The 26,261-nt window shown below is 35.9% G+C and overlaps 1 protein-coding gene across 1 annotated transcript in view; it reads right to left on the bottom strand.

Annotated features, from left to right (window-relative positions):
* The window catches only part of LOC118967832 (cyclic nucleotide-binding domain-containing protein 1), a 311,803-nt gene that overhangs the window by 187,037 nt on the left and 98,505 nt on the right, over window positions 1-26,261 (bottom strand). Inside the window, exons 4-5 of the mRNA XM_073220440.1 lie at window positions 16,610-16,747; window positions 14,499-14,631 (exon numbers count right to left, since the gene is read on the bottom strand). Coding sequence (XP_073076541.1) covers window positions 14,499-14,631; window positions 16,610-16,747 — 271 coding nt within the window. The remainder of the gene's footprint in view (window positions 1-14,498; window positions 14,632-16,609; window positions 16,748-26,261) is intronic.

Genomic DNA, 26,261 nt, shown 5'->3' with positions numbered 1-26,261 from the left:
AATCTACAGATTCAATGCAATCACTATCAAAATACCAACAGCATTCTTCAATGAACTAGAGCAAATATTTCTAAAATTCACATGGAACCATAGAAGACCCTGAATAGCCAAAGCAATTTTGAGAAGTAGGAATAAAGCTGGGGGATTACGCTCCCCAACTTCAAGCTCTACTACAAAGCCACAATCAAAACTATTTTGTACTGGCCCAAGAGCTGACCCATAGATCAATAGAACAGAATAGAGAGCCCAGATATAAACCAAGCATATACAGCCAAATAATATACAATAAAAGATCTGTGAATATACAAATGGGGAAATGACAGCCTCTTCAACAACTGGTGTTGGCAAAACTGGACAGATACATGCAAGAGAATGAAAATGGATTATTGTCTAACCTCATATACAAAAGTAAACCTAAAATTTATCAAAGACCTGAATGTAAGTCATGAAACCATAAAACTCTGAGAAGAAAACATAAGCAAAAATTTCTTGAATATAAACATGAGCAACTTTTTTTCTGATGCATCTCCTTGGGCAAGGGAAACAAAAGCAAAAAAGAACAAATGGGACTACATCATGCTAAAAAGCTTCTGTACATCAATGGACAACATCAGCAGAACAAAAAGGCATCCTACAGAATGGGAGAATATATTTATAAATGACATATCCGACAAGGGGTTAACATCCAAAATGTATGACACCCAAAAAGCAAATAATGCTCAACACCCAAAAAGCAAATAACCTAATTAAAAAATGAGCAGAGAATATGAACAGACATTCTACAAAGAAGAATTTCAGATGGCCAACAGGCACATGAAAAGATGCTCCACATTGCTAATTATCAGGGAAATACAAATTAAAACCACAATGAGATATCACCTCACACCACTTAGAATGGACAACATCTACAAGACAAGGAACAACAATTGCTGGTGAGGATGCAGAGAAAGGGGAAACCTCCTATACTGCTTGTGGGAATGTAAATTAGTTCAACCCTTGTGGAAAGCAATATGGAGGTTTCTCAAACAACTCAAAATAGAAATATCATTTGATCTCGGAATTCCACTCCTAGGAATTTACCCGAAGAAAAGAAGATCTCAGATTCAAAAAGTCATATGCACCCTTATATTTATTGCAGCACTCTTTACAATAGCTAAGAAATGGTACCACCTAAGGTCCATCAGTAGATGAATGGATAAAGAATATGTGGTATACATATACACTACAGGATATTATTCAGCCATAAGAAAGAAAACAAATCCTACCATTTGCAACAACGTGGGTGGAACTAGAGGGTATTATGCTCAGTGAAATCAGTCAAATGGAGAAAGACAAATACTAAATGATTTCACTCATTTTTGGAGTATAACAACAAAGCAAAACTGAAGGAACAAAACAGCAGCAGACTCACAGACTCCAAGAAGGGACTAAGGGTTACCAAAGAGGAGAGAGGATCAGGAGGCAGGATGTAGGGGACGAAAGGGTATTATGATTGGTATACGTGGTGTGTGTTGGGGGGGGTCACATGGAAGACAGCAAAGCACCGAGAAAACAAGTAGTTACTCTGTGACATCTTACTATGTTGATGGACAGTTACTACAATGAAGTGTGGAGGGGACTTGATAGTATGACTGAATGTAGTAACCATAATGCTTTTCATCTGAAACCTTCATAAGAGTGTATATCAGTGATACCTTGATAAAAAAAATAAATGAAGATAACTGGGAGTAGTAAATAAGATGTTCAACATACAAGCACAGTTTAGAGATTTCATGGGTTCAGTTTCAGCCTACCATAATAAAATGAATATTGCAATAAAGTGAGTCAAATGAATTTTTTGGTTTCTCAGTATGTTTACACTATACAGTAGTCTGTTCAATTGATAATAACATTATGTCCAAAAACAATGTATATAAATACTTTAGGGCTAAAAAATATTAGCCGTCATCTGAGCTTTAAGTGAGTCATAATCATTGATCACATCACCATAAAAGATACAATAGTAATAAAAAAATTTGAAATATTGGGAAAATTACCAAAATGTGACACAGAACACGAAGTGAGGAAATGCTATTGGAAAAACAGTACCAATAGACTTGCTCAACACAGGGTTGCCACAAACCTTAAATTTGTAAAAACACACCAATATCTGCAAAGTATAGTAAAGTGCCAGGAAAGGTAGGTTTGCTTATAACAAACACTATAAATATATACTTGACCTCCTTTCTCACAATTTAAAAGATATAAAGTTATATAAAATAATCTATTTTTCAGCTTGTAACATATATTGATGCAATATGTTTAAAAATAACAGTACATAAAGGGAGAAAAAGAAATAGAGCTTTATATATTTCTATACCTAACTTCTATACCTAACTAAAATTATTAAAAATCTAAAGTAGATTCTAATAAGTTGAGATGTATATGGTTAGTCCTAGAGTAAATTTTAAGGAAATAATAAAATAAGTAAATATTAAGGAAATACTGAAAATAATAAAAAAAATGAGTTTCCCTGGTCCAGCATGAAAGGAGTTTGGGAGTTACCCCTTCATCCTAACAAGAAGTAAAAAGCTGAAAAATATGAAAAATCAATAATTCTTAATTCATAAAATGAAAAAAATATCTAAAAGTAATAATTTAAGCTTCCAATTTTGGAAAGTACAAAAATTTAAGTTCAAAGTAAGCAGAACAAATGAAATAATAAAAATTAGAGTACAAATCAATGAAACTGGAAGCAGGACATCAATAAAGAAAATCAACAAAACCAAAGGCTGGTTTTATAAACTAGCTTTGAACAAGAGGAATTAAAAATTTTAAATGCAGTGCTATTACATTAGCACCCCCACAAAATTAAATGCTTGAGTATAAATCTAACATGTACAAGATCTACATGAGGAAAATGATACAACTCTGATGAAAGAAATCAAATAACTAACCAAATGGAGAGATTGTCCATGCTTAAGATGGGCAGATAATATCATCTAAGTGTCAAAGACAAGGGAGTAGAAAGTCTCTTAAAAATAATAATATCAGAAAACTCATCCAATCTGGGGAAATAAATAAATATTCAGATCCTGGAAGCACAGAGAGTCCCTAAGAAGAAGAACTCCAGGAAGACAACACCAAGACCTATATAATTAAAATGGTGTAGCTTCAAGGGGTAGGGTATTCCTGGCCCAGGGAAAATGCCCTATGAAACTAGTGAAATGAAAATAAGTCAAGGGAAAGGGCACGGTGGAAGAAACTGTTTTTTCTTGCTCTTAGCTTGCTCATAGCCACTTCCTAGGCCTATCCTCATCCATCTCCTCCAGCCGCCTCTCATGCCCTCTCCTTTCTCCCCAGTCCCCACTTGGTGCTCTGTGTCCCTGCTGAAATGGCATGAGCTCCCTTCCCCACCCACCTCTTCTGGGAGGAACACCACAGTCAGTCCCCAGCAACCAGCAGGCACCAGACCAATTACACACCAGGAATAGAGGGGAGGAGAGAACGGCCATCCTCACTGCACCCTTTGCCCCAGAGGCTGCAGGAGGGTGCAGTGATAAACACCTATTTATATGTAAATGGACTAAGGCCAGGCAAGAGATTCTGGATATTTTGCAATTTACCTCACAAATGGCAAAGAGTAAAGAGAGAATCTTAAAAGCAGCAAGAGCGAGGCAGACAGTTATCTATAAGGGAAACTACACAAGGCTAACAGCAGATTATTTAGCAGAAAATTCACAGGCCAAAAGGGAATATTAAAAGTATTAAAAGGAAAGAAGCTACAAACAAGAATTCTCTACCCAGCAAGGTTATCATTCAGAATTGAATTAGAGATTAAAAGTTTCCCAGATGAACAAACGATAAAAGAATTCATCACCCACATAAACAAAGGATAAAATAATTCACTAAACCTGCCTTTCAGGATATGTCACAGCAAACTTCTTTAACAATAGAAGAGTATAAGAGAGGAAGAAAGTAAGAGAGCAGAGCTACAAAAACAATGAAAATACTATTGGTGGGGGTGTAAATTGGTGCAGCCACTATAGAAGCAATATGGAGGTTCCTAAAAACCTAAAAATAGAAATACCATACAACTCAGTAACTCCACTTCTAGGTATTTACCTGAAGAAAACAAAATCTCTGATTCAAAAACATATGCACTCCTATGTTTGTTGTTGCATTATTTACAATAGCCAAAATATGGAGGCAACCAAAGTGTCCATTAATAGATGAATGGACAAAGAAGAAGTGGTATGGATATACAATGGAATATTATTCAACTATTAAAAAAGAAAGAAATCCTTCAATTTGGAACTACATGGATGGCTTTAGAGGGTATTATTCTAAGTGAAATAAACCAGGCAGAGAAAGACAAATGTCATATGATTTCACTTATTTGTGGAATCTAAAAACAAAACAAAAGCAAAACAAATAAAACAGCAGTGGACTCATAGATCCTGAGAAGTGACTGGTGGTTACCATGGGGGAAGGATTGAAATGGGTGAGTGAAATATATGAAGGAGATAAAGAGGCACAAAATCTCAATCATAATAAAAATTAGTCATGGGGATGAAAGTACAGCATAGAGAACACAGTTAATAGATCTGTAACATCTTTCTATGTTGATAGATAATAACTGTACTAGTTAGGATGAGGATGTAATGATATAGGTAACTGTTGAACTGCTATGTTGTATATACTTGAAACCAATATAATATTGTATATCAACTATACTTCAATGAAAATAAATTTGAAAAATACCAAAAATGTAATACAGCTACTTGGAAGACTCTTCAGCAGTTTCTTTCAAAACTGAACAAACTCTTACTATAGTCTCTAGTAACTGAACTCCCTGATATTTATCCAAAGAAGTTGAAAACTTATGTCCATACAAAAATCTACATGGAGTTGTTTATAGCACCTTTGTTCAAAATGCCAAAAGCTGAAATGGAACTAAGATGTTCTTCAGTAGATGAATGGATAAATACACTGTGGTACAACAGACAATGGGATTGTTTAGCGTTAAGGAGAAATGAACATCAGGCCATGAAAAGGCATGGAGGAACCTAATACATATTATTAAGTGAAAAAAACAAGTCTGAAAAAGCTACATACTGCATGATTCCAATTCTATGATACTCTGGAAATGGCAAAACCTTAAAAAAAAAAGAGAGAGAAAAAGACCTGTGGTTACTAGGGGTTAGGAAGGAGTGAGGGATGAATATGTAGAGCACAGAGGATTTTTAGGGCATTGAACATCAGATTTCCACTAGGTAGAGCTTCAAAGTACAAATTTTATGGCTGAAACTCTCCTCTTTTGGTTTGGGAAGGCTAAGTATGTTTTTTACTATTATTATATTGGCATATTTTATCTTTCAGAACTAAATTGATTACTACAATTTTTTAGTATCTTAAATTATTAGGTTTGCTGTACCAAATCCTACCTAGAAAAGATAAACCATAGTGACATAAGCAGGATAACAACAAAACATACACAAACAGTTCATTGATGCTAAGTTAATTTACCACTTTTCCTTATGCATAATGCAAATGGGAAGAGGTTGATTAGTGAGATTGCTTGGTTGCTATTTTCCAGCGAGTCACAGCTTGAAAAAAATAACATCTGGGAAGACTAGTTGTTGTGATATAAACTAGACAGGTCCAAATTGCAAAAGTACAATGTAAGAAATTAACAAAGTAAATAAAACCCAAAGATGAGCTTTATTTATTTCATAGATTGCGAAGGATGAATAAAAAAATTCTATCAATGAGAGGGATTAAAGGTGGTGGCATGAGAGGAGAGATAGAGGCTTCCTCCTAAAACTGGATACAATTAGAAAATTTAACTGGTGCAACTAATCCTGAGAGAGCAACAGGAAAGAGGACGCATCAGACTGCACACACCTGGAGAAAAGAGCAGACCTCACCAAACGGGGTAACATACCAGAGCTGTGGGTCCATGGGACCCGAGCCCCTCCCACACCCCAGCTCACCGGCAGAAGAGAAACGGAGCAGGGAGGGAGGGGAAGGCTTGGGACTGCTGAATACCTAGCTCCGGAGATCTGCTATGGAAGCACAAACCTATATTTCATGGTGCTTTCATGAGACTCGCATGACTACTGGGTTGGAAAGTTATACAGGCAGAGTTCCTGGGGAGATGGGATTCTGGCTGCTTGCGGAAATCAGGGATCCATATCTGGCTGCTCTGGGACAAAAACTTATACCTGTGTGCCCGGCCCACTGGCTCAGGCAGTGGAGAGAGGCACAGGAGCCAGAAGACGGGGAACAGCTCTTTCCTACCCCCAGTACCGCTCCCCTGAAACCCCTGACATTGCTTCAGGGGCTGAGAAGCCCCAGAATACAGATTCTGGACACTAGAAGGCACCATATACAAACATGAAATGCCAAAGGAACCTTGTCCAGAGTAAAATTGTTAATACAACTCACAAGAAAGATTTAAATGATATGGACCTCATGACTCTTCCTGAAAGGGAGTTCAAAATAAAAATAATCAACATCCTAATGGAGGTACAGAAAGATATCCAAGAACTAAAGAATGAATTCAGGTCAGAGATCCAATTGTTAAAGAACATGATGGATGGTATTAAAAGCAGGTTGGATAAGGTGGAGGAGACAGTAAATGAAATAGAAACTAGAGAAGAGGAATACAAAAAAAGCTGAGGCACAGAGAGAAAAAAGGATCTCTAAAAATGAAAGAATATTGAGAGAACTGTGTGACCAATCCAAGCAGAACAATATTCGCATTATAGCGATACCAGAAGAAGAAGAGAGAGAAAAAGGGATAGAAAGTGTCTTTGAGGAGGTAGTTGCTGAAAACTCCCCCAGTCTGCGGAAGGACATAGTCTCTCAGGCCATGGAGATCCACAGATCCACCTACACAAGGGACCAAAGGAAGACAACACCAAGACACATAGTAATTAAAATGGGAAAGCTCAAGGATAAGGACAGACTGTTAAAAGCAGGGGCAGAAATAAGACCACATACAAAGGAAAGCCCATCAGGCTAACATCAGACCTCTCAGCAGAAACCTTACAGACCAGACGGGAGTGGCATGATGTATTTAATGCCATGAAGCAGAAGGACCTGGAACCAAGATTACTTTATCTGGTGAGATTATCACTTAAATTTGAAGGAGGGATTAAACAATTTCCAGATAAGCAAAAGCTGAGAGAGTTTACCTCCCACAAACCATCTCTGCAGTCTATTTTGGAGGGGCTGCTATAGATGAAAGTGTTCCTAGGGTTGGACAGCTGTCACTAGAGGTAGTAAAATTATGGTAGGGAGGGTGGAGCAGCTGATTGCAAAGCAAATGCAAAATTAAATTGACTATCACCAAAGACAATCAAGGGATAGAGAAAAAGTACAGAATCTGATACCTAATATATAAAGAATGAAGGAGGAAGAAAAAGGAGGAGAAATAGAAAAGAACCTTTAGATTGTGTTTGTAAAAGCATACTAAGTGAGTTAAGTTAGACTCTTAGATAGGAAGGAAAGTAACCTGGAACCTTTGGTAACCACGAATCTAAAGCCTGAAATGGCAATAAATACATACCTATCAATAATCATCCTAAATGTAAATGGACTGAATGCACCAATCAAAGACATAGAATCACTGAATGAATAAAAAAACAAGACCCATCTATATGCTGCTTACAAGAGACTCACCTCAAACCCAAAGACATACACAAACTAAAAGTCCAGGGATGGAAAAAAAATATTTCATGCAAACAATAGGGAGAAAAAAGCAGGAGTTGAAGTACTAGTATCAGACAAAATAGACTTCAAAACAAACAAAGTAACAAGAGATAAAGAAGGACATTACATAATGATAAAGGGCTCAGTCCAAAAAGAGGATATAACCATTATAAATACATATGTACCCAACACAGGAGCACCAGCATATGTGAAACAAATACTAACAGAACTAAAGGAGGAAATAGACTGCAATGCATTCATTTTAGGAGACTTCAATACACCATTCACTCCAAAGGATAGATCCACCAGACAGAAAATAAGTAAGGACACAGAGGCATTGAACAACACACTAGAACAGATGTACCTAATAGACATCTATAGAACTCTATACCCAAAAGCAACAGGATACACATTCTTCTCAAGTGCACATGGAACATTCTCAAGAATAGACCACATACTAGGCCACAAAAAGAGCCTCAGTAAATTAAAAAAGATTGAAAGCCTACCAACTAACTTTTCAGACCACAAAGCTATAAAACTAGAAATGATTGTACCAAGAAAGCAAAAAGGCTCACAACACATGGAGGCTTAACAGCACGCTCCTAAATAGTCAATGGATCAACGACCAAATTAAAATGGAGATCCAGCAATATATGGAAAAAAATGACAACAACAACACAAAGCCCCAACTTCTGTGGGATGCAGCAAAAGCAGTCTTGAGAGGAAAGTATATAGCAATACAGGCATATTTAAAGAAGGAAGAACAAACCCAAATGAACAATCTTACATCACAGTTATCAAAATTGGAAAAAGAACAAATGAGACCTAAAGTCAGCAGAAGGAGGGACAGAATAAAGATCAGAGAAGAAATAAACAAAATTGAGATGAATAAAAAATAGAAAAAACCAAAGAAACCAAGAGCTGGTTCTTTGAGAAAATAAACAAAATAGATAAGCCTCTAGCCAGACTTATTAAGAGAAAAAGAGAATCAACACATATCAACAGAACCAGAAATGAGAAAGGAAACATTACAACGGACCCAACAGAAATACAAAGAATTATTAGAGAATATTATGAAAACCTATGTGCTAAGAAGCTGGAAAACCTAGAAGAAATGGACAACTTCTTCGAAAAACACAACCTTCCAAGACTGACCAAGGAAGAAACACAAAATCTAAACAAACCAATTACCAGCAAAGAAATTGAAGCGGTAATCAAAAAACTACCCAAGAAAAAAAAACCCTGGGCCAGATGGATTTACCTCAGAATTTTATCAGACATACAGAGAAGATATAATACCCATTCTCCTTAAAGTTTTCCAAAAAATAGAAGAGGAGGGAATACATCCAAACTCATTCTATAAAGCCAACATCACCATAATACCAAAATCAGGCAAAGACACCACCAAAAAAGAAAATTACAGAACAATATCCCTGATGAATGTAGATGCAAAAATACTCGATAAAATATTAGCAAACTGAATTTAAAAATATATCAAAAGGATCAAACACCGCTACCAAGTGGGATTCATCCCAGGGATGCAAGGATGGTACAACATTTGAAAATCCATCAACATCATCCACCACATCAACAAAAAGAAAGATAAAAACCACATGATCATCTCCATAGATGCTGAAAAAGCATTTGACAAAATTCAACATTCATTCATGATAAAAACTCTCAGCAAAATGGGTATAGAGGCAAGTACCTCAACATAATAAAGCCCATATACGATAAACCCACAGCCAACATCATACTTAACAGTGAGAAGCTAAAAGGTTTTCCTCTGAGATCGGGAACAAGACAAGGATGCCCACTCTCCCCACTGTTATTTAACATAATACTGGAGGTCCTAGCCACGGCAATTAGACAAAACAAAGAAATACAAGGAATCCAGATTGGTAAAGAAGAAGTTAAACTGTCACTATTTTCAGATGACATGATATTGTACATAAAAAACCCTAAAGACTCCACTCCAAAACTACTAGAACTGATATCAGAATACAGCAAAGTTGCAGGTGACAAAACTACACAGAAATCTGTGGCTTTCCTATAAACTAACAATGAGCCAATAGAAAGAGAAACCAGGAAAACAATTGCATTCACAATTGCATCAAAAAGAATAAAATAGCTAGGAATAAACGTAACCAAAGAAGTGAAAGAACTATACTCTTATAACTACAAGACACTCTTAAGAGAAATTAAAGGGGACACTAACAAATGGAAACTCATCCCATGCTCTTGGCTAGGAAGAATTAATATCGTCAAAATGGCCATCTGCCCAAAGCAATATACAGATTTGATGCAATCCCTATCAAATTACCAACAGCATTCTTCAATGAACTGGAACAAATAGTTCAAAAATTCATATGGAAACACCAAAGACCCCAAATAGCCAAAGCAATCCTGAGAAAAGAATAAAGTGGTGGGGTTCTCACTCTCCAACTTCAAGCTCTATTACAAAGCCCTAGTAATCACGACAATTTGGTACTGGCACAAGAACAGAGCTACAGGCCAGTGGAACAGATTAGAGACTCCAGACATTAACCCAAACATATATGGTCAATTAATATTCAATAAAGGAGCCATGGACATACAATGCGGAAATGAGTCTTTTCAACAGATGATGCTGCGAGAACTGGACACCTATACGTAAGAGAATGAAACTGGATCACTGTCTAACCCCATATACTAAAGTAAATTCAAAATGGGTCAAAGACCTGAATGTAAGTCATGAAACCATAAAACTCTTAGAAAAAAACCTAGGCAGATATCTCTTGGATGTGAACATTAGTGACTTCTTCATGATTATATCTCCCCAGGCAAGGAAAACAAAAGCAAAAATGAACAAGTGGGACTATATCAAGCTGAAAAGCTTCTGTACAGCAAAGGACACCATCAATAGAACAAAAAGGTACCCTACAGTATGGGAGAATATTTTCATAAATGACAGATCTGATAAAGGGTTGACATCCAAAATATATAAAGAGCTCATGCACCTCAACAAACAAAAAGCAAATAATCCAATTAAAAAATGGGCAGAGGAGCTGAACAGACAGTTCTCTAAAAAAGAAATTCAGATGGCCAACAGACACATGAAAAGATGCTCCACATCGCTAGTTATCAGAGAAATGCAAATTAAAACCACAATGAGCTATCACCTCACACCAGTAAGGATGGCCACCGTCCAAAAGACAAACAACAAATGTTGGCGAGGTTGCGGAGAAAGGGGAACCCTCCTACACTGCTGGTGGGAATGTATATTAGTTCAACCATTGTGGAAAGCAATATGGAGGTTCCTCAAAATGCTCAAAATAGACCTACCATTTGACCCAGGAATTCCATTTCTAGGAATTTACCCTAAGAATGCAGCACTCCAGTTTGAAAAAGACAGATGCACCCCTATGTTTATCGCAGCACTATTCACAATAGCCAAGAAATGGAAGCAACCTAACTGTCCATCAGTAGATGAATGGATAAAGAAGATGTGGTACATATACACCATAAGAAGAAAACAAGTTCTACTATTTGCAACAACGTGGATGGAGCTAGTGGGTATTATGCTCAGTGAAACAAGCCAAGTGGAGAAAGACAAATACAAAATGATTTCACTCATCTGTGGAATATAAGAACAAAAGGAAAGCTGAAGGAACAAAACAGCAGCAGAATCACAGAACACAAGAATGGACTAACAGTTAACAAAGGCAAAGAGACTGGGGAGAATGGAGGGTAGTGAGGGATAAGGGTGGGGAAGAAGAAAGCGGGTATTGTGATTAGCATATATAATGTGGGGGCTGGGGAAAAGGGAGGGCTTTGCAACACAGAAAAGACAAGTAGTGATTCTACAACATCTTACTATGCTGATGGACAGTGACTGTAATGGGGTTTGGGGGGGGCCTTGGAGTAGGGGAGAGCGTAATAAACATAATGTTCTTCAAAAATATATAAATATATAAACAAACAAATAAATAAATAAAGCAACAACAAAAATTCTATCAAGCTTTTGAATAATTAATTAAATCTCTCTGAAACTTCATACAATATACATTACTAAAGATAAGACACATATCAGTATGTTTTGGAAATCATACTGCTAATTCTAACATAGTAAAAATACAATTTGAGCTACATTCCCTACTTTTCTGATAATAATTCAAAATAAATCTTAAGTCGAGAAGTATTATATCTAATGCTTCTCTTCTTTGATATATGAAGTTTGTTACTACCATAAAAGAAAATAAGATTAGTTTGACAGGACTTATTCTTCACCCAGGTATGATTATTTATAAGAGCCATAGTATTTCAGAGCTGAAAGAGCCTTTGAAGATTAACTAGTGAAATTGTCATTCTTCTCTAAGCAGATCAATGATTTCTAAAACTGTGTAAGTATAAGCAGTATATATTTATATGTTTTGGAGTCAGTGAAAAAATAATGTTGCTTTTGATATATTTGATATAATCATAGATTGTCCAATGCAATAGATTCTACCATGACTTTTTAAAGATATTTACCAAAAAGAACTTGAACCTAGCATTAATCTAACAAACTATGTGTCAAGTAAGTTCCTTCTTAACTCTGACACTGTTTAAATATTTTAGATTGATATTTTAAACTGACACAGATCTTACTCATCATTAGTAATAAAATAAAAACACAAAATTATTCCCCTTTTCCAAACTACCTATTCTTGTGGCTCACATGATTGAAAATATCTTTGATTGTGGCTTCTGTATTTCTTTTTAAACAGCTTAAATTTTACTGTCCTGATAGATAGCCAAGACTGAGATACTATTTTTTTTTATACAAAACAACCCTGGAAGTGAGGCACAGACCAAAATTTGGTATTTCTGATACAAAAAGGGGAATTCATGATAAATTCAAAACATCCACATTTTAAAAAATTGTTTCTGTACAAAAATAAATGCACTAATTTAGAAATGCTCAATTCCCAACTCCTTACAAGTCCATTTATTACTCATTTTTCATATTGCACTTTATTAGGAAAAATATTTCATGAACAAAAATGTAACATGACTAAAATTCAATTTATGTAAGTAAGAGAAAAAATATATATTTGGCTAAACAGGCTAAACACTGTGTTTAAAAAAATGATAGATAATGTATGAAGACAAACACTGGAAAAAATTCTGTAACAAAGTCAGGAAAGGGTTTATAGTCTTAACCAAATTTAACAGTGTTATTATGGAATCTTAGTTTTTGAAACATAGACTTATCTCTAACGATCTTTACTTTTTTCTAATAAGAGCACCCTCTGTACGGTGCTATGATGAACATCACTTTTGTATTATACAATGACTCTCAAAGGATATCTTAGCCAGATTTCATAGCTTCTCCACCATATTTTTTGGTAACAGTCACATATTGATTTTACAATTCAGACCCATTCTTTTGAGAACCATAACCTAATTTGGAAATGTTCTCTTCCTCCCGGCACCACCACATCCCTCACCTATGGCTCCATAGGCTTGCAATGGAAGTATTTATTTCAAACACTTCCTCTTCCATTATTATCTGGGTATTAGTTTCTTCACTCTTTGGGAGGAGAGCCAGGCAAGGGTGCAAACCTCTCTCTTGTTTGTGGTTCTCTTGTGAGGCAATAGTGATTCCTTCCTAAAAGAGATCTAGGCTTTGACCCACCCACCACTGCTCCTCCTATGTTGATGTCTTAGTCAGTTTGGGAAGCTCTAACAAATATTGTAGATAAGGTGGATTAGATAACAAACATTTATTTCTCACAATTTTGATGACTGGGAGTCCAAGATGAGGTGCCAGTGGTTTCAATATTTGGTGAGATCCCTTTCCTGTTTGCAGCCAGCTGCCTTCTTATCCTCACATAGCCAAGAGAAATAGGTCATTTCTCTCATGTCTCTTCTTATAAGGGAAGTAGTCCCATTCATGAGGTTTCCACTCTAATGACTTAATTACTTCCCACAGGTCCCACTTCCAAATAGCATTGCATTGGGGATTAGGTTTTCAACATATGAATTTTGAGGGATATAAACATTCAGTCCATAGCAGTTGGCATATCTTATTTAGTAGACTCTCATAGACAACTTGTACAAAAAGAATCAATGCCACCTACACTTTTTGTGTACACATAACCAGGAAATGTATGCTTTGTTGCCATGCTGAATATTGGAAATACCCTTATCTTGGCCTCACCAATTCTCTATATTTATATTTTCCACTGATAATGTGTAGCACAAGTGCAGATAAGCTAAATTGTTCCTGAAGTAGGTATTCAACCAGGAGAACAGGAATAAAACAAATCAAACCTTTCGGTGCATTTCTCCTTTTCAGTTTGGTCCTTACACTGACTCTCAGTGGAGCAAGAAGATTAGGACTATGGGGAAATAGAGAGGGATGGGGAAGTAAAGCTGGTTCTGAGAGCACTCTCCAAGCCAATACTGTTTTTTTTCAATCATAATGTAACTTGGTCACAGGATGGTAGTACAGCACATAGAGTATAGTTATTGGTTCTGTAACATCTTCCTATGTTGACAGTAACTGCACTAGTTGGGGTGAGGATTTAATAGTGTCGGTAACTGTTGAGACACTGTTGTATAACTGAAATCAATATGATTGTATATTAACTATATCTCAATAATGAATGATTATTAACAAAAAATGGTGATAATCTACATGTCCAATTCAGAGGTAAAATTAATTACAGAAACACTCATATAAAGAAATATTATTTAAAGCAATAAAATTATGAAAAATTACAAATTCTAATAATGTTTCTTAAGAAAACAACCCAAAATTACATTAAACTCACCATGACCGGGAGGAAATGTTTTCCATTTAGTGAGTGGAGCTAGCTCATATATAGATAAAGTAGGCCACTCCTTATAATATGGACACTTATGAATTAATTTCACCTTTTCTTTATTTTCAAGTTTTATTTCTTCCTGAAAAGAAAGTTATTTTTATATTAGGTAATGAAAAAATTTAAAAAAAGGACAGCAGATAGAAAATGACAGTTATACAAAAATAAAGGTTATATAAATGTAAATTAGTATAAAATACATTTTAATTTTATAGAAGCATCATTTATGAACACATAACCATACTGAAAATTTTATCTTCAGATCTGCTGCTAAAATTATAATTTCCTATGTTTTATAGGACTAGTAGAATTCTATAAATGTTTTACCATTTTTTCAAAACCCTGTCATAATCAAGACTAAACTCAGAAATTGTATTTGATAATATCAAATAAGTGATACTGATATTCTGAAACAAAAACAAAACATACAAAACAATTATTTGAAAGCCAGCCACTCTGAAACCAGGAATTTGGAAGGAAGTTGAATTCTGAGAAACTCATCTGTACCACTAACACTCAGCATCATACCTTAAGAAACCCTATTAGAGACCTAAGTCAAGAAGATGGGGGCATAGAAGCCACAGGGCATAAATCTGCAAAGAAGTAAAAAGCTAAGCTTTTCAAACAATGTGGCTTCTCTCTCACTTACCAACTTTACATTTCTCTGTATGGCCCCGGAAGATGGCTGGTTAGCCAGAGACGGGTAAGATTCCTCAAGGGAGGAACAACCTAAGACAGGCACAGTCGCAGGGGGGCCATCAGGTGAAAAACTGGGGATCAGCAGAGGTGAGGCTTAGAACCTCACCCCCACTGTTTTGAGAGAAATCTTCTACATCCGTGGATGTATTATTGCCCTTGTCTAGCTTGGATTAACACATAGTCTACAGGCACACACCTGATCATCTACATTTGCTCTCTTACAACACTAAACTATGTTTTCTACCTTTATCTTGCATCTACCTACCACTTCAGCATTTTATTTAAAAAATTATAATAATAATAAAGGGAGAAATGTGGGATTCACATATAAATCAAGTATAAAAATCAAACAAATATTCATATTTCATCTGACTGTTTATAGTTCATAATGAGTGATCAAAACCGAAAGTTTTTGTGATGACTGCCCTTGCACTGTTCACCATGTAAGAACTTATTCACTATGTAAGAATTTGTTCACCATGTAAGAACTTGTTCGTTATGCTTCAGAAGATTGGAGACTGATGAGAATTAGGCTGGGGGTGGATTAATGATTGTGCATTGAGCATTGACTCCCCTATACAGAATTTTATTGTTGTTAACAACCATTTGATCAATAAATACGAGAGATGTCCTCTCAAAGAAAAAAAAAAAAGAAGAAGATGGATATCTCCCCATCTCCTTCACCCTGATCATCCAACCATGCAAGTGCCCTGTAGCGCCTGCACCAGAGCTACACCCTATCAATAGAAGCTGCAATAGCAGGATGATGGGGGCCTCCCAACACCATCATTTCTATAAACTTCTTCTGCCATCTAGGGGAGGAGAGATAGGAAAGAGAAAATTTTGTATTTGACTAAAATAGGATAAACTGTTGAACTTGAAAGAAATGTTACTTCAATGCAGCAGAATTAGGGGGTCAGCATTAAGCTGTGATCACCTATTCATGCAACTCTCAGTTTTGATGCCTGTTTGTAACTGTGAAATAGTATTCCAATCACTCCCAAGTATTTCTTTTCCTATAGTACACTGCAGATATTTAGAGCTCTACCTGGTGTTTCTAATACATGGCATGCTCTTGCTGCCCAAAACATACATTTGTTGAATTAATGAATTTTAAACTTATGGAAATCCAAAAGTGCTCAAAAATATGCATAAGACAAATCTACAGAGAGACCCTTTTCCACTTCAACTATCCATCACCATCAAAGTAATTTTTATCATCAAATAAACCACATTTTTATGGTCTCCATGTCAAGGCAAATTAAATAACAGAGATAAGGACATCTTTTGCCTAGAGAGGCAAAACTTAGCTTGAATTTATACCCATAATGTGTTAATATACAGATTAGATATAGTCATACCGATTTTAACTTTGCATAATCCTTTGCAGAGATTTTGAGAATTTCACAGTTTTCTTCTGTCACCACTGAGTACTGCTTTGTTTTTGATTCAGTCTGAGCTGTAACTTCTAGGGTTCCAAAGGTACTCCATTGACCAAGCTGTAAAAATACCAAAGGCAACTTAAAGTTCATTATCACTCACAAACATAAAAGTACCAGTGAGGGTGATAGGAGCAGTCTAAGAATGCAAGAAGGAGAATTGTAAGTCAACTCCCAAATATATGGAAGAAACCAATCTAAACAGGCTTGCACTGATGTCTTATTTCTGCCCAATGTCCCTTCCCCAAAGCAAGAAAACATTTCCATTTTTCTTACTAGCATGAAGAAAATAACATAAAAATATATCTTCTGTTTTATTCATTGATTCATTTTAAGTACCAAAATAGTGCTTGGTATATACTTGTCATTCAATAAATATCTGTTGAAAGATGAAGAATATAAACATGACCTTCTGTTTATTTTATTATCGTCACATGTTGGTAGTTGCTATATTTTTTCAATAAATATAGCAGTTTTGAAATCTGGCACCATTATAAAGCTATTTAAATGACTTACAATTCAATTTTTCTCACTTTTTTGGAAAGCATTCTTTAAGGCTATGTAGATCATCCTATTTTGTTGAAGATAGCAGGTGGAGATGCACAAAAGGAAGTTCTAAATTCACTTCTAAATTCTCATGTTATTTTACTGAAAAGTAAGTTGATAGCAAACTTTATTAGGAAGTAATGTGTTCCCCATAACTAAAATTTTTAAATCCTCTCTAATAATACATGCCCCAATCTGCCTCTGAATAATAAGAGTTGGCAGATCCAGCAAGATTTCTTTTCAATAAAAGCATCATTTTGAGATTTGTTTTAAACTGCATTTTACAAAGATGAACTTTTCTGGAAAACAGAGGACTTTTATAGGTATAATTTTTGTTCTTTCATTTTTTCCAATGCTTTTAGCTCCCACTCATTTACACATTAAGCAAGATCAATAACTAAAATTAGAACTGCTATATTTATACCAAGGAAAGGTCTTGTTCTTAACCTTGAGGAACATATTTTATTTTTTCCTAAGAGGTTAAAGAAGCGGACAGAGAAAATATAGTGCCTCTCTAAATTAGAAGTTCATAACCCATGTCCAAGGATGGAGTTTTAGAAGACTCTTAAACTCCTATTATATTATGCCACCATGTGTGATTATTTATAAATTCCCTTTTTTCTGGAACGAGTTTCTATAACCTTCATTAGATTCCCAGAGGTATCTATGTCTCCAAAGAAGGTTCAAAAACACTGTTCTGAATAGAACATATTAAATTTCCCTACGATTTTAAATAGCTTATGTAGAAAGCACAATCTTAAACAAAAAAATGTTGTACATTAAGAAAGGGATAGGAAGACGCTGCACTTTATAATCTTCAACATACTTCAGGAGGATTTGCACCACACTGAGGATATGTTGTGATCTCCAGAAGATAGAAGCAGAATCTAACTGAATGTGAGGACAGTCTGATTGGGACCTAACATCCCATTGGCTGAGAGATTGGTCTGCTTGCCTAGATGAGAGTTCCCTGGGTACATTCATTCCAAACCTGTATGCTGAGTCAACAAGGAAGATGTTTTCAATTGTAGAAAAATAATTGATATTTTAGAATTATATGAATAACGTTGTATGCTAATAAAACCTATAAATCAAGTTGATTTATAGATAAAGTCAGTAAATATCTCTTTAAAAGGGGCTAAATAAGACTTCTTATTATGTTCCTTATTCATCTTGCCAAGAAAAGTCTAAATATCATAGTGGATCAGAGAAGTAGAAGTTTTTTTTATTTCTTCTAAAACAGAGTAGTTCACTCAAACATTCTGAAGACATCTCCACCTCCACAGTTGTTCACATGAAACACTTGACTGTAATATCTAGCACACTGCTTACATAAATTTCACCCAGTTTAAAATCCAGTTTAAGTCCCATTTTCTTTCATAAAGAAACCTGGATCACCGCATTACCTCTCAGATTTTTAAGAAATTATGTACTCTATTGCTTTGCTCTATAACATGAAATGCACCCATAAAGGGCACTCTAAAAAATTAATGACAATATATTACTATCTTAAAACTGTGAGGATAAAGAAATGTATTTCCCTCCCTCTAATACAGGGAGACTTTCAGCAACAAATGAACCTCAGTTGCACAATCATTACTTGGTGCCACTTTAAAATCAATAGTATTCTAATCAAACATCCTTAAGATTAAAAAGACCAATTGCAAAAAATTCATGTATTTTTTAGGTAAATGTTGAACTTGGTATACAGAGTTTATATGATGCCTTGCCTAATTCCACTGTGGTTACAGAACATAATCATTTGAAATCTGAGACTCAAATGTATGCTCTAGCATCAAATCAATTCTGAAAATGTTCCCCAAGCACACTTACAAGGAATGTACTTACTCTGCAATTGTTTGCAATGTTAAACAGAGGTTTGTTAAATACATTGTGCAGAATTTCTGTATCTCAGGATTTTTTTGTCTTGTTCTTTAACAGTTACTCAGTGCTGTCTATTAAAATCTCCCACTATAGTTGTGGATTTGTTTCTTCTTTTTCTCATCAACATTTACTTTATATATTTTGAGGTAATAATTTTTTAGCACACTAAATTTCACACATATCATGAAATAGCCTTCTTTAACTTGAATGATGCTTTGTGATGAAGTTTACTCTGAGTATAACCACCCCAGCCTTCTTATAGTTCATGTGATCTGGTTTGTCATCATCCCTTATTTTACTTTGCAACTTTCTGTATCTTTGATTACAAAGGATGTTAATTTTACCTACTCTGACAATCTTTGTTTATTAACTGAAGTACGTGGTCTGTTTACCTTTAATGCAATTACTGATATATTTGGGTTTAAATCTGCCATCTTAATACTTGCTATTTTTCCCATTTTTTGTGTCATTTCTTTTCCTTCGTTGCTCCATTTTAAATTAATCAAATATTATTCTATTATATCTTGTTTTAGCTTAGTATATATTCTTTTATTTATTTATTTTGGTTATTCTATTAATTACAAAATGTATCTATTTTACTAGACTGTACTCTATAAATTATTTATTCTACTTTGCAGAAAAACAAGGACTGAAAATTCTTCAAGTCCATTTATCCTATCCTCTTTCTGTTTATTTTTGATATATTTAGTTACCAGGTACATGTAGAATTCCACAGGTAAAGCACTACTTTTTACAACTAAGTAATATTTAGAATAACCACATATGCACCAACATTTTTTGTTCTTCAGTCCTTTCTACATGCTTGTACTTCAATTTGGATAATTTTATTTCTGTCTGAAGTTCTTCCTTTTGGTATTCCTTTCATTCCTTGGATTTGCAGTTCTTCTAGCAATGATATCTCTCTTTTTATTTGTCTGAACACATATTTATTTTGTCTTTATTTAAAAGGACATTTTCATTGGTTGTCAAAGGCTAGGTACCTGTTACTTTTTGTCAATACTATTAAGAATGTAATTCCATTGTGTTCTAAATAATCATCTTTTAAGATATCACTAAACTTTACCTTTGAACAAAATGTGTCTTTTCCATCTACTTCAACTTTCAGGTTTTCTGACTGTGGCTTTCATTAGTTTGATTGTTATGTGTCCAGGTGTGACTATCTGGTTTGTAATTCATATAGCACCTTGAATCTGTTGATATCTTTCCACAGTTGGGAAAAAAAAATTATAACCAGTGCTTCTTTGGGCAATACCAAATATTGGTTCAGTCCCATTCTTAGTCCTCCCTTTTTTGGATTTTTATTATTACATGCTTGACAGAATTTTTCATCATCTTATCAATCTTATCCTTTTTATTATGGGATTTATTTGCTTGTCCTTGTCATCCCTGTATGAAGTGACAAAATCATTCTACTGAACTGCAATATGATATCCAAACCTTTTCTCACAAAAGACAGAAGGTGGAGATTCTGGCAAGGTAATCGGGAACTTCTACATAATTTAGTGCCTGCTATTGGAAAGATACTCTGAACATCCTAAATCTGGTTTTGGCTTTCTTTTCCCAAAAAACAAGAGAGATCAGATGTCAACTTCTTAACATAAGGAAGAAATTTGTAACATCCAACAGAAAATATATATATCCTCTCTCATTTTTTTCATTGTAATTAATGAGGTTGAACTATTCACACACATTAAATGCTAATGCTAATGAGAAGAATGTGAGTATTTAGCATCGATAGCTACTTTTCAGGTTACATATGACATGTGTGTGTGTGTGTCCGGTTTATTTTTCTGTCAATTAAATTCCTTTTGGAAGTTATTTTTAAAAGCTAGGATTTTTCTAGTTCATATTAAAAATATATCTAGGAAGGTAGGCAAGGGGTAGACCAGCAAAAAATAAAAGTACCTGGAGAACTCATAGGAAATGTACTCCTGATGTAAGTGTCACACTACTCACAATGCAAAGTCTCCTGAACAGCCTAGACTACTTTTTATTAGCACCTGAGCACAGCATAGCTGATAACCATGAACTAAATTTCATATGGATGTTAAGCACTTCCTCTGCATCCATTTTTCATGTTTCAAAGAAACCAACTCATGTAACACGTTCAGCCCTGACTGCAACAACAGTCTCCTTTTCTTGTTCTGTTAGATTTGGACTTCCAGCTTTATGCTAAGGATATATAACATTTTTCTCTATGTCCTCAGAAGGTACTAATTGACTAAACTGAATCCAAAGGAGTCACCCAGCATGATTCAGCACTTTCATGAATCTAATTTGGAAATACTGAATGTTGCATTCAGTCAGAGGTAGATTTCAAAAACTAAATCAATTAATTAAAAAATAACATTTTGGACAACCGAGGCCAAGATGGAGGCGTGAGTAGAGCAGCAGAAATCTCCTCCCAAAACCACATGTATTTTTGAAAGTACAACAAAGAAAACTCTTCCTAAAAGAGAGACCAGAAGACACAGGACAACATCCAGACCACATCCACACCTGAAAGAACCCAGCAACTCATGAAGGGGGTAAGATACAAGCCCCACCCCAGCAGGAACCAAGTGCCCCACACCCCAGCTACGGACGGGAGGAGAGGAGTCGGAGTGGGGAGGGAGAGGGAGCCCAGGACTGCTAAATAGCCAGAGTGAGCCATCCACATCAGAGGACAGGCACAGTGCATCTGTGGGGTCTTGGAAACTAGGAAAATAGGATGGTAAGACCTGTGAGCGGGTCCCTGCAGCCAGCGCCCTGGGAACAAAGAAAAGCGAGTGCTTTTTGGAAGTCTTAAAGGGACAGAGACCCCACAGCCAGATGGAAGTGTCCTGGGACACTTAGTCTAGCAGCAGGAAATCTGGGGAACTCTGGGCACTCTAACCCCCTGGGAAGCAGGGAGCATGGAGGCCCCTCATGGAGATAAATAGCCTCCCGGCCATTCCCCCTCCAACGCGGCTCCACCATATCGGAGCAGCGACCCGAGGCAAGCCACACCCACAGCAATAGCAGAGATAAACTCCATAGATGCCGGGCAAGAATCAGAAGCCCCGTCTGCATGCAGCTGCCCAGCACAAGCCACTAGAGGTCACTGTTCTCTCAGGAGAGGAAGGCCACAAACCAACAAGAAGGGAAGTTCTTTCAGTTATCACTCGTGCCAGCTCTGCAAACTATCTCTATCGCCATGAAAAGGCAAAATTTCAGGCAGACCAAGATAACAGAGACAATACCTGAGAAGGAGATAGACCTAACCAGTCTTCCTGAATAATAATTCAAAATAAAAATCACAAACATGCTGACAGAGATGCAGAGAAATATACAAGAGCTAATGGATGAAGTCCAAGGGAGATTACAGACGTGCAGAGGTAGATTACAGATGTCTGAAGGAGATTACAGAAGTGAAACAAACTCTGGAAGGATTTATAAGCAGAATGGATAAGATGCAAGAGTCCACTGATGGAATAGAAACCAGAGAACATGAATGCATAGAAGCTGACACAGAGAGAGATAAAGGATCTCCAGGAATGAAACAATATTAAGAGAACTGTGTGACCAATCCAAAAGGAACAATATCTATATTATAGGGATACCAGAAGAAGAAGAGAGTGAAAAAGAGATAGAAAGTGTCTTTGAAGAAATAATTGTTGAAAACTTCCCCAAACTAGGGGAGGAAATAATTGAACAGACCATGGAAATACACAGAACTCCCAAAAGAAAGGACACAAGGAAGACAACGCCAAGACACATAAAAATCAAAATGGCAAAGATCAAGGACAAGGAAAGAGTTTTAAAGGCAGCTAGAGAGAAAAAGGTCACCTTTAAAGGAAAACCTTTCAGGCTATCATCATCCTTCTCAACATAAACCTTATAGGCCAGAAGAGAATGGCATGATATATTAATGCAATGAAACAGAAGGGCCGTGAACCAAGGATACTGTATCCACCATGATTATCATTTAAATATGAAGGAGGGATTAAACAATTCCCAGACAAGCAAAAGTTGAGGGAATTTGCCTCCCACAAACCAGCTCTACAGAGTATTTTGGAAGGACTGTTCTAGCAGGAGAACTCCTAAGACTAAACAGATGTCACAAGAGAAAATAAAATCACAGCAGAGAAAGCAGACCACCAAATACTAACTAAAGGCAAAAAATAAAATCAACTACCAACTTAAACAGTTAAAGGAAACATGAAAGAGCACAGAATAAAACAACCAACTTATAAAGAATGGAGGAGGAGGAATAAGAAGGGAGAGAAGAAAAGAATCTCCAGACAGTGTATATAACAGCTCAATAAGTGAACTAAGTTACGCATTAAGATATTTAAGAAGCTAACCTTGAACCTTTGGTAACCACAAATCTAAACCCTGCAGTGACAATAAGTACATATCTTTCAATAGACACCCTAAATGTAAATGGACTGAATACACCAATCAAAAGACACAGAGTAATAGAGTGGATAAAAAAGCAAGAACCATCTATATGCTGCTTACAAGAAACTAACCTCAAACCCAAAGACATGCACAGACTAAAAGTCACGGGATGGAAAAACATATTTCAGGCAAACAACAGAGAGAAGAAAGCAGGTGTTGCAATACTGGTATCAGACAAAATAGACTTCAAAACAAACAAAGTAACAAGAGATAAAGAAGGACATTACATAATGATAAAGGGCTCAGTCCAACAAGAGGATATAGCCATTCTAAATATGTATGCACCCAACACAGGAGCACCAGCATATGTGAAACAAATACTAACAGAACTAGAGGGGGAAATAGAATGCAATGCATTCATTTTAGGAGACTTTAACACACCACTCACCCCAAAGGATAGATCCACCGGACAGAAAATAAGTAAGGACACACAGGCACTGAACAACACACTAGAACAGATGGACCTAATAGACATCTATAGAACTCTACATCCAAAAACAACAGGATATACATTCTTCTCAAGTGCACATGGAACATTCTCCAGAATAGACCACATACTAGCTCACAAAAAGAGCCTCAGTAAATTCCAAAAGATTGAAATTCAACCAACCAACTTCTCAGACCACAAAGGTATAAAACTAGAAATAAGTTCTACAAAGAAAACAAAAAGGCTCACAAACACATGGACGCTTAACAACATGCTCGTAAATAATCAATGGATCAATGAACAAATTAAAATAAAGATCAAGGACTATATGGAAACAAATGACAACAACAACACAAAGCCCCAACTTCTGTGGGACGCAGCGAAAGCAGTCTTAAGAGGAAAGTATATAGTGATCCAAGCACAATTTAAAAAGGAAAAACAATCCCAAATGAATAGTCTAACATCCCAATTATTGAAACTGGAAAAAGAAGAACAAATGAGGCCTAAAGTCAGCATAAGGAGGGACATAATAAAGATCAGAGAAGAAATAAACCAAATTGAGAAGAATAACACAACAGAAAAAATCAATGAAACCAAGAGCTGGTTCTTTAATAAACAAAATAGATAAGCCTCTAGCGAAATTTACTAACAGAAAAAGAGAATCAACACACATCAACAGAATCAGAAATGAGAATGCAAAAATCACGACAGACTCCACAGAAATAGAAAGAATTATTAGAGACTACTATGAAAACCTATATGCTAACAAGCTGGAAAACCTAGAAGAATTGGACAAATTCCTAGAAAAACACAACCATCCAAGACTGACCAAGGAAGAAACACAAAAGTTAAACAAACCAATTACGAGCAAAGAAATTGAAACAGTAATCAAAAAACTACCCAAGAACAAAAACCCCGGGCCAGATGGATTTACCTCAGAATTTTATCAGACATACAGAGAAGACATAATACCTACTCTCCTTAAAGATTTCCAAAAAATAGAAGTGGAGGGAATACTCTCAAACTCATTCTATGAAACCAACATCACCCTAATACCAAAACCAGGCCAAGAGCCCACCTAAAAAGAAAATTACAGACCAATACCCTGATGAATGTAGATGTAAAAATCCTAAATAAAATATTAACAAACCGAATTCAAAAGTATATCAAAAGGATCATACACCATGACAAAGTGGGATACATCCCAGTGATGCAAGGTGGTACAACATTCGAAAATCCATCAACATCATTCACCACATCAACAAAAAGGACAAAAACCACATGATCATCTCCATAGACGCTGAAAAAGCATTTCACAAAATTCAACACCCATTCATGATAAAAACTCTCAGCAAAATGGATATACAGGGCAAGTACCTCAACATAATAAAGGCCATATATGATAAACCCACAGCCAACATCATACTGAACAGCTAGAAGCTGAAAGCTTTTCCTCTGAGGTCGGGAACAAGACAGGGATGCCCAATCTCCCCACTGTTATTTAACATAGTACTGGAGGACCTAGCCATGGCATTCAGAGAAAACAAAGAAATAGAAGGAATCCAGATTGGTAAAGAAGAAGTAAAACTGTCACTATTTGCAGATGACATGATATTGTACATAAAAAAACCCTAAAGACTCCACTCCAAAACTACTAGAACTCATATCAGAATACAGCAAAGTTTCAGGAGAGAAAATTAACACACAGAAAACTGTGGCTTTCCTATACACTAACAAAGAGCCAATAAAAAGAGAAATCAGGAAGACAACTAAATTCACAATTGCATCAAAAAGAATAAAATAGCTAGGAATAAACCTAATCAAAGAAGTGAAAGACCTATACCCTGAAAACTACAAGACACTCTTAAGAGAAATTAAAGGGGACACTAACAAATGGAAACTCATCCCATGCTCATGGCTAGGAAGAATTAATATTGTCAAAATGGCCATCCTGCCCAAAGCAATATACAGATTTGATGCAATCCCTATCAAATTACCAGCAACATTCTTCAACGAACTGGAACAAATAGTTCAAAAATTCATATGGAAATACCAAAGACCCCAAATAGCCAAAGCAATCCTGAGAAAGAATAAAGTGGGGGGGATCTCACTCCCTAACTTCAAGCTCTACTACAAAGTCATAGTAACCAAGACAATTTGGTACTGGCACAAGAACAGAATCACAGACCAGTGGAACAGAATAGAGACTCCAGACATTAACCCAAACATACACGGCCAATTAATATTTGATAAAGGAGCCATGGACATACACTG

Source organism: Manis javanica, chromosome 2 (assembly GCF_040802235.1).
Source record: "Manis javanica isolate MJ-LG chromosome 2, MJ_LKY, whole genome shotgun sequence".
NCBI lineage: Eukaryota > Metazoa > Chordata > Mammalia > Pholidota > Manidae > Manis > Manis javanica.
Note: the sequence above shows the minus strand (reverse complement) of the source record. Positions and strands in the feature narration are given on the sequence as shown.